Consider the following 14,068-nt stretch of genomic DNA (forward strand, 5'->3'; position numbering starts at 1 on the left):
AGTGTGTAGCATTCTTCTCTTGGTCTTCTATGCCTAGTTCAGAGGAGACTTAAAGGGGACACAGTCTCTGACTTCAGAGATTTGAAAAATTATCATATGGAATAAAGGTGGGATTCATTCTTTTGGGCTCCTTGGGGGACATCTAGGACTGGGTAATTAGAGGGAGGCACAATTTGGCTTTCTCATGAAGATCTTTTTGTGCTATCAAAGCTGTGTCAAAATAGAATAGACTGCCCTGTGAAAGGTAGTGAGATTCCCCATCACTGAATGTGTTTTAGAGGGGACTTATGCCAAGACTTGAAATAGATGGCCAGTGAGATCCTTTACAATTTTGAAATTGTGTGTGCTTCTGTGACATTGGCTTGGCCTGGCCAGGGTTCTGTTCAAGAAATAATATGTGACTTTAATCATATTAAAGAATGTTATGGTTGTTTGATTTCCTGTGGATGAAGTTTGATTAAAGGTGGCTGCTTCATTTTCTGTAGGAATGGGGACCACATACACACCAACTTCAGGGACATGTACCAGCACCTGAGAAGTATGGGCTATTTTGTGGAAGTCCTCGGCTCACCCTTCACATGTTTTGATGCCAGTCAGTATGGTGAGCATAAACAAGTCTTTTTATTCTCATTTTCATTCTGCATCATTTGAAAGTTTGTTAAATTTATTAAAAATCAATCATAGTTAAGAGCAACATATGACGATAATGCGTAGATGATACTTTACTTGAATTATTTCACTTGTCCCCCACAACGCACCTGTGAAGTACGTAGTACAAGTTTTGTTAGTAGGATCATACGGTCAATAAAGAAATGAAGTAGCAATGTGCCAGTCATGTGTCTAACCAGTAGCAGTCTGTGTACTCTGGCCAGCTTGCTCTCCAGCATTCCCAGGCCTCTCTAATTGCCAAACCTGGGGGCCTTTTCTTCCTCCTCCTCCATCTTGACTCCCTGCAGCCTCTGACACTGTGGATCACCTCTCTCTGCCTTCTGAATTGTAGCGACATGGTTCTCTTGGCCCTCTTCCATCTGTGATCTTTATCCACATTATGCCCACTATCCATGGGGTCCCCTAGAGCTATAGCCTGAGCCTTCTTCACTTTTCTCTGCATCACTTGGTGATCCCTCAGCTCAGTTCAGTTACCATCTCTGTAGGTGATTCCCACACTTTTATCTGCAGACCCATTATTTGTCCTGGTCTAGCTCCAGTCTTATTCCACTGACTACATTTGATGCACTGGCCCATCTCCAGTTGTCCTGATCTCTGTCTTGCCACTGGACACAGATGGCTCTGAAGGAGAAAGTGAGGCTGGTGACCTCCCTCCCTCAAATCCAATTCACTTGCAAGGCATGGCATCATCTTCCTGATGTCGTGGTCCTCTTCATGAATGAAGGACAAACTATAGCCACCACATTTGAAGTAGTGTTTGAACTGGATGCCCTGGAGGCACCTTAAATGCTTTCTATTCAAAACAGAACTCATCATCTTTTCTCCAGCATGCCCTTCTGAACTTCCTTGTTACTTCCTAGGGCACCTAGGGCACCGTCATTCTCTCAGTCATCCAGATTTGCATCGTTAGTGCCGTCCTTGACCCCGCATACATACTTGGTTGTTCAGTCTTGTTGTTTTTCCCTCCGCATATTTTAGACACCTCCTCTCTCCTCTCATATACCCCCTCCCTTGTTACAAACATGAGTCACCTCTTGCATGGTCTGTCACAGTAACCATCTCCACAGTCTCCTGACTTCAAATCTCTCTTCACTGTAATCATTCTTCCACTCAGATGCCAAGTGATTCTCCTGAAGTGCATGTCTGACCATGTAATCCCCATCCCCTGCTCAGTAAACTCCAGTGGCTCCCTGTTACCTCTTGTATCAAATATAAAGTGGTTTGTTTGACTTTTACAACCTGGTTTATTCTTTCCTACCTTCCTATTATCTCACCACAAATTCTAAGGTCCAGCCAGTAAGTCCTGACTTACTTGATATTTCACATCCACAACTCTCCATTGTCTCTAATACTTTTCACAGGCTACTCCTCAATACCTGGATTACTCTGGCTCCTCAGCTCCACTTCTAGGGATCTCCAAGGCTAGCTGTCCCCTGTCCCTGAAGCATCTGACCTGGTACACAGTTAGCATTTAATAAATGCTTGTTGGTGGGTTGATTAATTGTGCCTCTAGTTCATGGCCCTTTACACCATACCCAGCTGCCTATCCAGTACTCCAAGTAGTATGTACTAAAACATGTTCCTCTGTTACAGAGCATTCACTACACCATTCTTCAAAAAATGAGCACAATTTTCAAATTTTTGACCCTTAAATTTTTCCTCTTAAAGTTACATTAAGCAGAGAGATGAACAGAAAAATAAGAACTATAAATAAAATTGGGAGTTTTGGCCTGATAAGTCCTTTACTATGTTTCTGAAATGAATGCATCCTGGGATAATTCAACATTCTGCCGACATTTATTAAATGCAGAATGTATGCAAGGTGTTTTGCCAGATGTCCTGTGTCATGTATCCAAAGATAAAAATGACAACAGTCCTTGCCCTTGAGGGTTTTTTTTTAACTCTACTCTGATTTGAAAATGTGAAAATGTTGTTTATTCAGGGACGCTGCTGATGGTCGACAGTGAAGAAGAATACTTCCCAGAGGAAATTAGCAAACTGAGGAGAGATGTTGACAATGGTCTTTCACTTATAGTATTCAGTGACTGGTACAACACATCAGTGATGAGAAAAGTCAAGTTTTATGATGAAAATACAAGGTACTGCTGTGAGGAGGCACTTAGAAAGCTAGTTTGACCCTTGGTATGCATTTCAACTCAGGAGCAGTTTATTAATAATTCTAGGGAAGCAATTATTCATGCTGTTGGTAGCTTCTTTGAGCTGTAAGAGAAATATTTAGGGACTCTTCTTTAGCAAGAGAAGTTAAAAGTGTACTTGTATGTCAAATTAATTTTTGTGAAGTAAGTCTTTAAAAACACTATTCCGAGATGCTTTATCATCATTTCTAGTTGATCATTTGATGACTCCTGCTACTTCTAGATTTGTCTGTTCCCTTTTTTCTTCCATCAGTTAATGATCAGTAAACTTTTAAATATGCTTGAGGACACTTTTGAAGAGTCTCTGTAGTGCATTCATTTGTAATTACATACTTTATATAATACAAAGAATCACCTCCTCATTTACCTACTTTCTGATTCTGGATTTTTACATTCTGTATTTTTTTAATGGGTCAAGCACATGACTGCTGTAATTGGTTCTAGTAAGTTTCCATTTTCCTTTCTAGACTAAGTAGATATAGAGAATTAAAAATATCCAATGGAAGTTTTACTTTTATGTATTTGACATTTACTTACATCTGCATGAAAGATTTACATGATAGCAACTGATTTCGGTTAAATTCTTACTTATTGGTTGATTCTGTATATTTTTAATTAGGAACAGGAGAAAATTATTTCTATCATGAAATGATCAAATGTAGACAATAATATTTTGTGCTTTCTTCCCTTTACAGACAGTGGTGGATGCCAGATACTGGAGGAGCTAATATTCCAGCTTTAAATGAACTTCTCTCTGTCTGGGGCATGGGGTTCAGTGATGGCCTGTATGAAGGGGATTTTACCTTGGCCAACCATGACAGTAAGGCTTTTGTTTTAGAATGGGGCATGTTAATTTCATGAAGAGTGAAAATTGAAGAGATGAATCTGATACCAGTGAACTGATGATTTGCAGATATCAATATGATGCCTAAATACAGTAGTGTCTGTGGAGGGGGCCACTAAAAAATTTCAAAGTAAATGTTATGTAGGATATATTGGTTATGAGGGTATTTGTATCAACAGACTTTGCCCTCCCTTAAAATTTTGCTATGAAATGACAAGATATTTGGAGATACTGTTAAATAACTTGGAATACACTAGAGTCACAAACTTCTTTTCATGTTAGTTGCTTTCAGAATTATAAATCTTAAGTTTCTAATATTTATAAAAAATTTTTAGTATTAAGAACTATTAAAAATACCACCAGAGTAGTTTACTTATCTTTTTTTATTGGTTTCCCCTTAGCCTGTTGTGGAAAACACATTGAATTTGGAATCAGAAGATCTGAGTTCAAATTCTGGCTCTTCTACTTACTATTACATGATTCCATGATTTCATCAGTGTGGGCATATCCTTTATGTTCAAAGATCCTAACCCTCCCAGTATGTAAGCAGTTTCATAAATTGTCATGACCAAAAATATTCATCACTTTGTGGCCAATAGCCTTTAAATAAACATTTCCTAACTTAACAATCAAGTAGTTCTTCTCATAGGTCTTTGCCAGGCCCATTCTTCAAGCCTTTCTAGCTTGATAGGCCCCAGCAGGGTTTGCTACTTCCTAGCATGGCCTTCAAGAACATACAATGAGGTATCACAGTTGGAAAAGCTCATTCTATCCAAGGCGTTTTTTTAAATTAAAACTTAAATACATAAAAGAAAAAAAAATTATAAACTAAACATTAAGAAAAGAAAAAAGTCATATGCACAGCAGAATGTAGGAGAGGATTCAAAATATATAGAATATAAATTTCTATTTCAAGAAAGCCTATATATTTGTAGCAACAATTCAATATTTACAGCACCCATGATCACGATAAAGACCGTGACTATCATATGACATTCTGTATCACAAAATATACCAGATTCTCCAGATAGAGGATAGAACTGAAGCATTTATTTAGACACCAGAAAATGGAATCCCAAAACCATTAAGCCGCTTCCGCCATAGTACCAAAGATATTCAGAAGGCATAAATAACGCTGAGAGCCACAGCATCTTTTGGCCTTCTCACAAACCAATACAAGATCAATATTAACTCACAAGCCTCTCTGTCTTCTTGCCTGAGCACCTCTCTCTCCCACCATCTGGCTATGACTCCCAGCTTGCTGTGGGCTCTGCTTCCCTTCAGCAAACTCCTTCCACCACAGGCTCCATGTGATCACAGTCAGCCTATCAGGGGGCAGAGTTTATCTTCACAGCAGGGAAGCTTCCTGTGGGCTCTGCTGCACCCTTTAGCAAATTCCCTCCATCACAGGCTCTATGTGATTACAGTCAGCCTGTTGGGGGCAGAGTTTACTTTCAGAACAGGGTAGGTCTTCAAACTCCCCCCTAGGTCTACTGAGGAGCAGGGAAGATCGTCAGATTCCTATTGTAATATTAAATACTGTGAGTTGTGTTGAGAGCTGTACCCTAGTCTTCCCCAAACAAAGGGGCCCCATCTGCTGTGTGGTCTTCGGTTACAGACCCCATATCAAGAAAAGACCTTTAAGAAGGCTGAGGCCTATTTAGAAGAGGGTGACTAAGAGAGAGGACTTGGGAGGGTTTCTTTGTTGGCCTGGAGAAGAGGAGACTTGGGGGACGTTGGTTGCTGCCTCTGAGTTTTTGAAAGGCTGTCTCAGGAAGAGACAGACATCTCTGTTCTTGGCCCCAGAGATTAGAAATAGGAACAATAACTAGGTAGAACCTGAAGAGGTATCATAACATTAGAGCCATCTCAGAGTGGAGTGAATGGGCTGTCCTAGACGCGAGTCCATTGCCCTCAAGAAGAGGTGCAGGAGAGATGGCAGAGGATTTTCTTTCTGAGGTGTGGATTAAATGATTTGGCTTTTGACATCAGGTCAAGTAAGTAAGCATTTATTAAGTGCCTGCTATGTGCCAGGAACTGGGCTAAGTGCTAGGGAAACAAAGGCAAAAACGGCCGCTGCCCTTAAGGAGCTGACAGTAAGATGGAGGAAACACTGTGTAAACAACTCTGTAGACAGTAGATGGAGGTAGTGTCAGAAGGAGGGCTTAGCTTCTTGAAGAAGGTGGGGTTTTCGTTTTCATTCCTCTATATTTCTTCACCTCATTGGCTCCTCTGGATTTAATTATCATCTGTATGTTGTTGATTCTCAAATCTGCCTTTCCTTTCCCCACCTTTCTGCCAGTCGTAAATCTCACATCTCCCACTGCCTTTCATACACTTGAACTGGATGTCCAATGAACATCTTAAACTCAGCACATCCAAAACTGAATTCATCTTTCCCCCCAAACCTTCCCCCCTTTCTGACTTTCCTGTTAATGTTTAGGACAACACTATCCTCCCAAGACCCCCTGGCTTTCAATTTATGTATCACCCTCATGTCTTTATGATCCTTCAAATTCCCCCATCCTATCCATTGTCAAGGCCTGTTTGGTGGTTGCACCTTTGTAGTATTTCTCAGCTAAGCTATCTTCTTTCCTCTGATACTGCCCCCTCACCCTTGGAGTATTGCCACTAGCTGCCCATTCCAGTCCATCCTCCATTCAGCCAAAAAAGTGATTTCCCTAAAGCACAAGTCTGATTGTGTCACCCACCCATTCAGTAAACTCCAGGGTCTCCTTGTCACTTCTGGGATCTGATGCAGAATCCTCTGACATTCAGAGCCCTTCATAGCTTAAACCGCTCCTGCCTTTCCAGTCTTCTCATACCTTACTCCTTACCATGTCCTCTCTGTTCTGCCTGTTGATCTGGTCTCTTGACTGTTCCATGAACAAGATGCTCCATCTCTTGGTGGTTCCAGGCATTTATCTGGCTGTCCCGTTCTCCCTCCTCATCTCCACAGACTGGCTTTCCTGGCTTCCTTTAAGTTCCACCTAAAATACCATCTACTACAGAAAGGCTTTTCCAACTCCTCTTAATTCTGGTGTCTTCTCTCTTTCAATTATTTCCCATTTATTCTGTATTCTGCATGTAGCTCATTTGTACATGTTTGTTTTATTGTTTCCTCTGTTCGATCGTGAGCTCCTTGAGGGCAGGAGCTCTCTTTTGCCTCTTTTTGTATCCCCAGCACTTAGCACAGTGCTTAATAAATGTTTATTGACTGTGACTAACTTGAAGGAAGCCCTCCAGGTAGGAAGACCATGAGGTAGAGGGAGGGAGCTAGAAGGCAGAGAAAATTCTTGGAGTTGGGAGTATTTTTTCCAAGGTACAGCAAAAAGGTCAGTCATTGCATTGTACCTGGAGAGAAATAAGGCATAAGAATACTGGAAAGGTAGGAAGGAGCCAGTTATAAAGGATTTTTTAAGCCAAATGGATACTGGAGGTAACTGGAATTTATTGAAGGAAATGTTAGGGAAGGGTGGGAGGGGACAAAGTGACACGGCCAGATCTGTGCTTTTAGAAGATCACTTGGATTTCTGAGTAGAGTGTGGACCAGAGTGGGGAAAACTTTGGGGCAGAGAGCCATCAGAAGGCTGTGGCCAGATTCCAGACATGAGACAATGAGGACTTGGCGCCAGGTTGGGTGGCAGTATCAGAGGAGAGAAGGGACCATACATGAGAGGTGTTTAAAGGTAGAATTGACTGGATATGGGGTGGTAAGAGGAGGTAGGAGTAGATGATGAGGCCCTGTTTATAAGCCGGGGTGACTGAGACTGTGGTGGTGCCCACAACAAGACTAGGGACAGTGGGAAGAGGGGAGGGTCTGGGGGAAGGATGATGAATTCAGTTTTGGCTTAAGTTGAGTTTTTGATGTATGTGAGACATCTGACTGGAGATGTCCAGTAGGCAGTTAGAGATGGGAGTCTGGAGCTCAGGAGAGAGAAGAAACTAGACACATAGATCTGAGAGTCATCTGCGTAGGGGTGATCACTGAATCCATGAAGGCTGATGACACCAAGTGAAATAATCGGGAGGGAGGAGAGAACAGATCCTGGGATAGAGGTCTGGGGCACATATGTAGTTACTGCGGAGGACCCAGACGAAGGTGTAGCAAAGGAGATTAAGACAACCCTTCTTGCTCTTAGGTTTTGTGACTCTCTGAAGTAATTCCCATTTCTGAATAAAATTAAATTAATAGACAAATTTGGGGGGAGTTTGCATGTAAATTCTGAGAGTTAAACGGGTTAATCACTATAACTATGTTTTTTAAAGATTTGAAAAGATAAGATTTCCCAAAAAGTAGAAAAAACTACAACATAGAGTAATAGACACTTTTAAATATACAAAGGTTTCACTTTTTTTTTTTATAACTTTTTTGTATGGAAATGATGATATCACATTGATTTTGGTTTCCTGTCCTTTTTGGTCCTTCTGATGGGATTAACAATTGGTAAAAAATAATCATTTACAGTATTCCCTTTAAAAAACCTTAAACAATTGTTTTTCAGTGTATTATGCATCTGGGTGCAGTATTGCTAAGTTCCCAGAAGATGGCATTGTGATCACGCAGACCTTCAAGGACCAAGGTAGAGAATGCTGTTCATGGGATTTCTTAGACATTCATTTATTCATTCTTTTTTCCATTCACCAAGTATGTTTAAGCTCCGACAATGTGAGGTGCAGTGTCCTGAACTACGAGCTGCAAGGAGTGCATGCTCCCTCCTTTCCTGCTGACTGTTGAGAATAAACCTTGATTGCCTCAGATATGAAATCATTCCCAGCCTGCAGAGTTGGTACAACAAGGAGCTAAGGGAGGAAGCTCGGTTCAGCAGAAAGAGGTTTGGGATGGCAATTTGGACCCAAGTTTGGATCGAATCCTGCTTTGTAGCTTTTACCTGTGTGATCATAGACAAATTTCATAATTTCTCTGGGCCTCAATTTCCTCACATGTAAAATGAGGGGCTTTGACTAGATGGCCTATCATGGAGTCTTTTCATGTTCCAAATCTATGACCTTGTGATGGAGAGTAGTTTGTTCAACTCTTTTGGCAAGGATCAGACTGTCTCTGAAAGAATGGGAAAGCATTTATTAAGTGCTTGTTGTGTGCCGACAGCTTTGCTTAGCATTAGTGATACAAAGAAAAACAGGGTCATCTCCTCTACTCTGGAGGCTCCTGTTCTAATGAAAGGGGCCACAGGAGTAGCAGGGTTCAGCTCCCAGCCGGCGAGAAGGCAGGACAAACAATGAGGTCCAGAGGCCCTCGTCTGACTGACCTGATGCAGGCCCTCATTGCCCCCTGCCTGGCCTGTTGCACTAGCCGTCTAGTGAGTGCACCTGCCTTAAGTTTCTCCCCACTCCAGTCTGCTCTCTGTTCAACCATTAAAGTGATGTTCCTAAATCACAGATCAGTGATCATGTCACTGATGACTCAGTGCCTCCACTGGTCCCCTGTTAGCTCCAGGATCAGGTTGGCATTCAAAGTCCTTTATAGCCTATTTTGCTCCTACCTTCCAGTCTTCTTACACCTTATTCTCCCAATACATATTCTTCAATCCAGTGACATTGGTCTCCTGGCTGTTGAATAAGATACTCCCTCTCTCAGTTCCGGGCATTTTTTCTTGCCATCCCCCATGGGTGGAATGTTCTTCCTTCTCACCCTGATTACTGACCTCCCTGGTTTCCTTTACCTCCCAGCTAAAATCCTACCTTCTCCAAGCAGCCTTCCTCTGCCCCTGTGAATTCTAGTGCCTGCCCTCTGGTAATTATTTTCTGTTTATTCTGTATATAGCTTGCTTTGTTCGTAGTTGTTAGCATGTTGTCTTTTATCCCCAGTGATTGGCACAGTGTCGGGCACATAGTAGGCCCATAATAAATGTTTATCGATGAACTGACCAGCCTTTGGATCCTGAATAGGACCTAGGTCTTTGAACTGAGCTGAGTCAGAAATGGAATCCCGACGTTGAACAGGACAAGCCAGGTAGCCCAGTGTGGTTGTGTTTCCCTAATTTTGTTGTTTCTTACTATTATTCCTTTCAAGTACGATAAGCTATCCTAGTCTCTGTGTCTTTCTGAGCTCTTGTGTGAAGGGAACTGAAACACTGCATTGTCACATACAGGGCTGTAGTTAAAGTGCTACTATTATTCGCTATCCTTGATAGTCACTTTTCAAGACACAACAATAATAGCTTCTGCCTCCTTCAGAAAAAAACAGCAAGTGCTTATTAAGTGCCTGCGGTGTCCTAGGCACAAAAATGAAATGATCTGGCGTTCAGATAGCTTACATTCTATTGGAGGAGACAATATCTGCAGACAAGGTCATGATATAAAGTGGAATTTCTGGCCCTTCTGGCCTGGGGATTCCCCAGCATGCTCTGCACTCCCTGCTGTCCTTCCGGTCCCCATCATCGTTCCCACTCCCCCTCTGCATGCGTCGGTCACAGCCCCACTACTGCTGCCCCTGCTGTTGTGCCCTGTGGCCCGGGCCCTGCACCCCTGCCACCTTCCAATGTTGCTCCCTGCCATGGCCGATGCCACCCGCGCCTTTGGAGGCCTCCTGGAAGGAGGAGTTGCCAGTGGGCAGGGGCCCACATGCCCCCACCTTCTGCAGCTACTCCAGAGCATACCCGGTCTGTGCTCATGCACGTACCAGGGTCTCCACATGGAGGGGGGGGACAAGGCCTTTGCTGAATTTCTGACAGATGAAATTAAAGAGGAGAGGAAGATCCAGAAACACAAATCCCTCCCCAAGATGTCTGGGCATTGGGAACTGGGTGTGCAAGGGACAGAAGCCAAGTTAGTCTGGAGATTAGCTGGTGAGAGGATCACAGTCACGTTCAGTATTAAAAGCAGTATCCCACTGACATTTAATGATGAGCCACCAGAGGGACAGAAAACCCAAGAACAGCAAGAGGCTGAACTTACATCAACCCTGAACTTCGTGGTGGAGGTTGTGAAGGACGATACCAAGAAGGCCCTTGTGCTGGACTGCCACTATCCAGAGGATGAGGGTGGACAGGAAGAAGAGAATGAGAGGGACATCTTCTCCATCCGGGAAGTTAGCTTTCAGCCCACCAGTGAATCTGACTGGAAGGATACAAACTACACACTCAATATAGATTCCCTGGACGGGACCCTGTATCACTTGATGGACTTCCTGGCTGACCATGGGGTGGACGACACGTTCGCAGACAAACTGATTGAGCTCAGCACGGTCTTAGAGCACCAGGAGTACATCAACTTTCTGGAAGATCTGAAAGGGTTTGTCAAGTGTTAGGAGGGAGGCCTGAGGCTGTGGGGCCCCTCCTGTGCTCCCTGAGCCCTTCCTCCCAAGAGAACGTTTCTAGAAGCCATCATGGAGAAAGCGCTGTGCTGTGAAGTACCGCCAGGCATCAATTATGTTCCCTAACCCTTTATTTCCTTTGTCTGCTGGCATTTTTGTATGCCACTACAGAATGGCAAGAAATAAAACTGTTGAACCTCTCCCCCCAAAAAAACACAAAGTAGAATTTTTGGTAAAAGGTATAGCTTGCCAAGAGTTTTGAAGGAAACAAGGGATTCTGAGAAGGGAAGGTGAAGTAAGAGTACATTTCAGGAATGAGGAAGTGGAAATGGGAGATGGTATATCCCATATGATCCAGCATGGTGGGCTCCTCCAGCCAGGGGCAGGAAGGGATATGGGAGAAGACTGGAAAGGGAGGAAGAGGAAGGAGCGCTACTGATAGGAGACCTTTACATGCCAAAGGAGTCTAGATTTGATCTTGTTGGTAATGAGGTACTGACGAAAGTGATGTGGTCAAACCTGGGCTTTAGGAGAATGGACGAAGAGACCAGTAAAAGGCTCTTGCTGTGGCCTGAATGAGGGTGAGACTTGGGAAGGGACAGTAAGAGTCGTGTGTGAGATGCGGTGGCCACATGATTGGGCAGCTGAGGGCTGGGCAAGTCCTGAGGTGGGCGTGGACGTCTAGGGCAGGATCTCTTCACTAATTTGCCCCATTTGAGCTCAATGACCACTGGTAGAGGTTTTAATGTAGAGAACGGAGGGTGTGTGGGGCACCATTAGTATCACACCCAGGCCCCTTATTAGCCACGTGATTTGGGGGATAAGTCCTTTCCTTTCTGAGCATTAGCTTCCCTGTTGATTTTCCCATTCACTTGCTCCTGTTAGATTTTCCCATTCACTTGCTCCTGTTAGATCCCCGTGAGATGGATAGTGCACTATGGCTAGCGGCTCCAGGGTGGCAGGGGCCATATCCCCTCTGAATCCTGCCTCCCCCTCAGCCCTGGGCTCAGCAGGCAGTCAGGAAGTGAACTGAACCAAAAAGACTTTGGCGTCCTGTGCGGTGCCGTCCAGATTTATGGTGGGTGGTGGTATTTTAAAAATCAGTTTATAATTTTAAATCATCTAAATTGTTAACCAATAAATCAGCAGCACACAAAAATGACACTGTGTTTGGAGGATGGAACAATTTGGGTCTTTTTAACCATCAGAGGAAGGTGAGTCCTGGGCTTAGGCTTAATTTCCACCATCAATTTAAGGGAAAATAGAAGTTAGTATGCATTTAAAATTATTTGCTATTGAAGGCACTCACTTTCTTGCTAAAATTCAATTCAGCAATTCAGCACTTCTGCTAGGGTATCAGATTTCTCTGTGACATTCCCAATATGAATGAGCTCTCAAGTGACAAGTAGCAGTTACAAAATAACTCATTTCCTTATAATAATACTTGAGAGTGTAATGTCCTCACTTGTTTTTTAAGTCTGCTAAATTACTGCTTTTTCCTTGCTGCCCTAGGTCTGGAGGTTTTGAAGCAGGAGACAGCAGTTGTTGAAAATGTCCCTATTTTGGGACTTTATCAGATTCCTTCAGAAGGTGGAGGTCGCATAGTTCTGTATGGAGATTCTAACTGCTTGGATGATAGTCATCGACAAAAGGGTGAGAGCTATTGTGTGGTCCCTGCAAAGACAGTGGGATTTAGTGACTTCAGTGATGTGCTTAGACAGCAGATCTTAAGTCCTGGTGTCCAGATTGCCAGCAAGTAGGACCTCCACCCCCAGAAAGAGCCCTGGGGACCTTCCCCAGCTCCTCACAGGCTGCCTCTGACCTCTATGTCCCCCCATTACCTCAGACATCCCACAGGGAAGAGTGGAGCTATGGTAGCATGACCCGCAGATGCCCACTCCTCTGGCCCTGCTCTCCCAGAATGCCCAGAGAGACAAGACTGTCATTGGGAAGCATGTGAGTGTGGGGGCAAACTCGTCTTCCTGTCGCTCTATAGGCGTGTTCTCTTTTGTCCTCACTGTATCCTCTGGAAATATCGTGGCCCCCTGTGCTCTATCGCTAGCATCTTGTGGAATGGACAGAGTGCTGAGCAGGCAGCTCTCCTGAAGTGGGAGTCAGGAGTTGTGGGTTCAAGATGTTTCTGGGATGGACACTTACTGACTTTGAGGCAGATAATTAACTTCTCTGAGTTTCAGTGTCCTCCTCTGTAAAAAGGGGTGGTTATATTTGCCTTGCTGACCACTGCACAGGGCACTTGTGAGAAAATCGCTCTCTATACTACTATATAAATCAGTTTTGACTTGCTCTTGGTCACTAGAAAAGAGAGATTTACAATGTGTTCAGTTTTGCCCTATCCAGAGTTTTATGAGTGCAGAAGCCATGTATCAAGGTGTCAGTTCCGAACATCAACTTAGAAAACATCCAAAGAAGAAACTTCATTTTTGCTTTGTCTTGCCCTGTCTCACCCCAGTATGCCCAGGCAGTCTTGAGGTGCTTGAATTTCTGACATGAATAGGAATCCCTAGAAAAAGACTGGGCTGTTTGAAAAAAATCACAAGTGGGAGTTGAGTGACACTTGGATTAAAAGGTTAATTTCTTATTTCTGCAGAGTTGTTCTTCACAAGATGAGATCCCCTGAAGGTCTTTTTAAAAATTTTCAGATGCCTGAGAAGCTTGTACTTAAACTGAGATTTCCAGTGTCAGCTTTTACAAGCTCATTTTGGGCCCTCTTGAATCCTGTGAGCACATGATCCCAAGTGCTCCTTAAGAAGAGAAAGGACGTGGTGGTTTATTTCCTTGTGACCTTGAGGTCAAAGCCATTCTGGCATTAACAGTACTTGGGAATGGGTGGAAGTATAGTAATCGTGGGCACAATGATAGCCTAGTAGAGAAGTTACACTTCTCTCTGATTAAAGCAAGGGGTTTGTAAAGGTCCTCTTCTATCATAGAACTTCAGGCTGGCCAACACTAAATAGGAAGAGACCTCAGAGGTTCTCTCTACCTGCAGAGAATCATGAGTTTTTCAAATCATTTTCTGTTGCATAGCCTGTAATGAGAAATTTTAAAAATCAGAGAGAATGGAAAAGGAAGGCGGATGGATGTTTAAGCGGTCGCGGCACGAAG

At 43.4% G+C, this 14,068-nt stretch overlaps 1 protein-coding gene and 1 pseudogene across 3 annotated transcripts in view; both read left to right on the forward strand.

Annotated features, from left to right (window-relative positions):
- Nucleotides 1–14,068, forward strand: part of MBTPS1 (membrane bound transcription factor peptidase, site 1) — a 70,591-nt gene that overhangs the window by 47,034 nt on the left and 9,489 nt on the right. For 2 of the 3 annotated variants that reach the window (XM_069085659.1, XM_069085658.1), the window contains exons 15-19: nucleotides 486–601; nucleotides 2,612–2,768; nucleotides 3,521–3,645; nucleotides 8,175–8,252; nucleotides 12,458–12,598. In XM_069085659.1, the coding sequence (XP_068941760.1) occupies nucleotides 486–601; nucleotides 2,612–2,768; nucleotides 3,521–3,645; nucleotides 8,175–8,252; nucleotides 12,458–12,598 (617 nt within the window). The remainder of the gene's footprint in view (nucleotides 1–485; nucleotides 602–2,611; nucleotides 2,769–3,520; nucleotides 3,646–8,174; nucleotides 8,253–12,457; nucleotides 12,599–14,068) is intronic. The other variant, XM_069085660.1, reaches the window with a different exon arrangement.
- On the forward strand, nucleotides 8,266–12,451 carry LOC138159373 (complement component 1 Q subcomponent-binding protein, mitochondrial pseudogene; annotated as a pseudogene).

The sequence above is a fragment of the Petaurus breviceps genome, unplaced genomic scaffold (assembly GCF_028583685.1).
Source record: "Petaurus breviceps papuanus isolate PSGF00001 unplaced genomic scaffold, PetGlider_PUasm1.0 176, whole genome shotgun sequence".
NCBI lineage: Eukaryota > Metazoa > Chordata > Mammalia > Diprotodontia > Petauridae > Petaurus > Petaurus breviceps.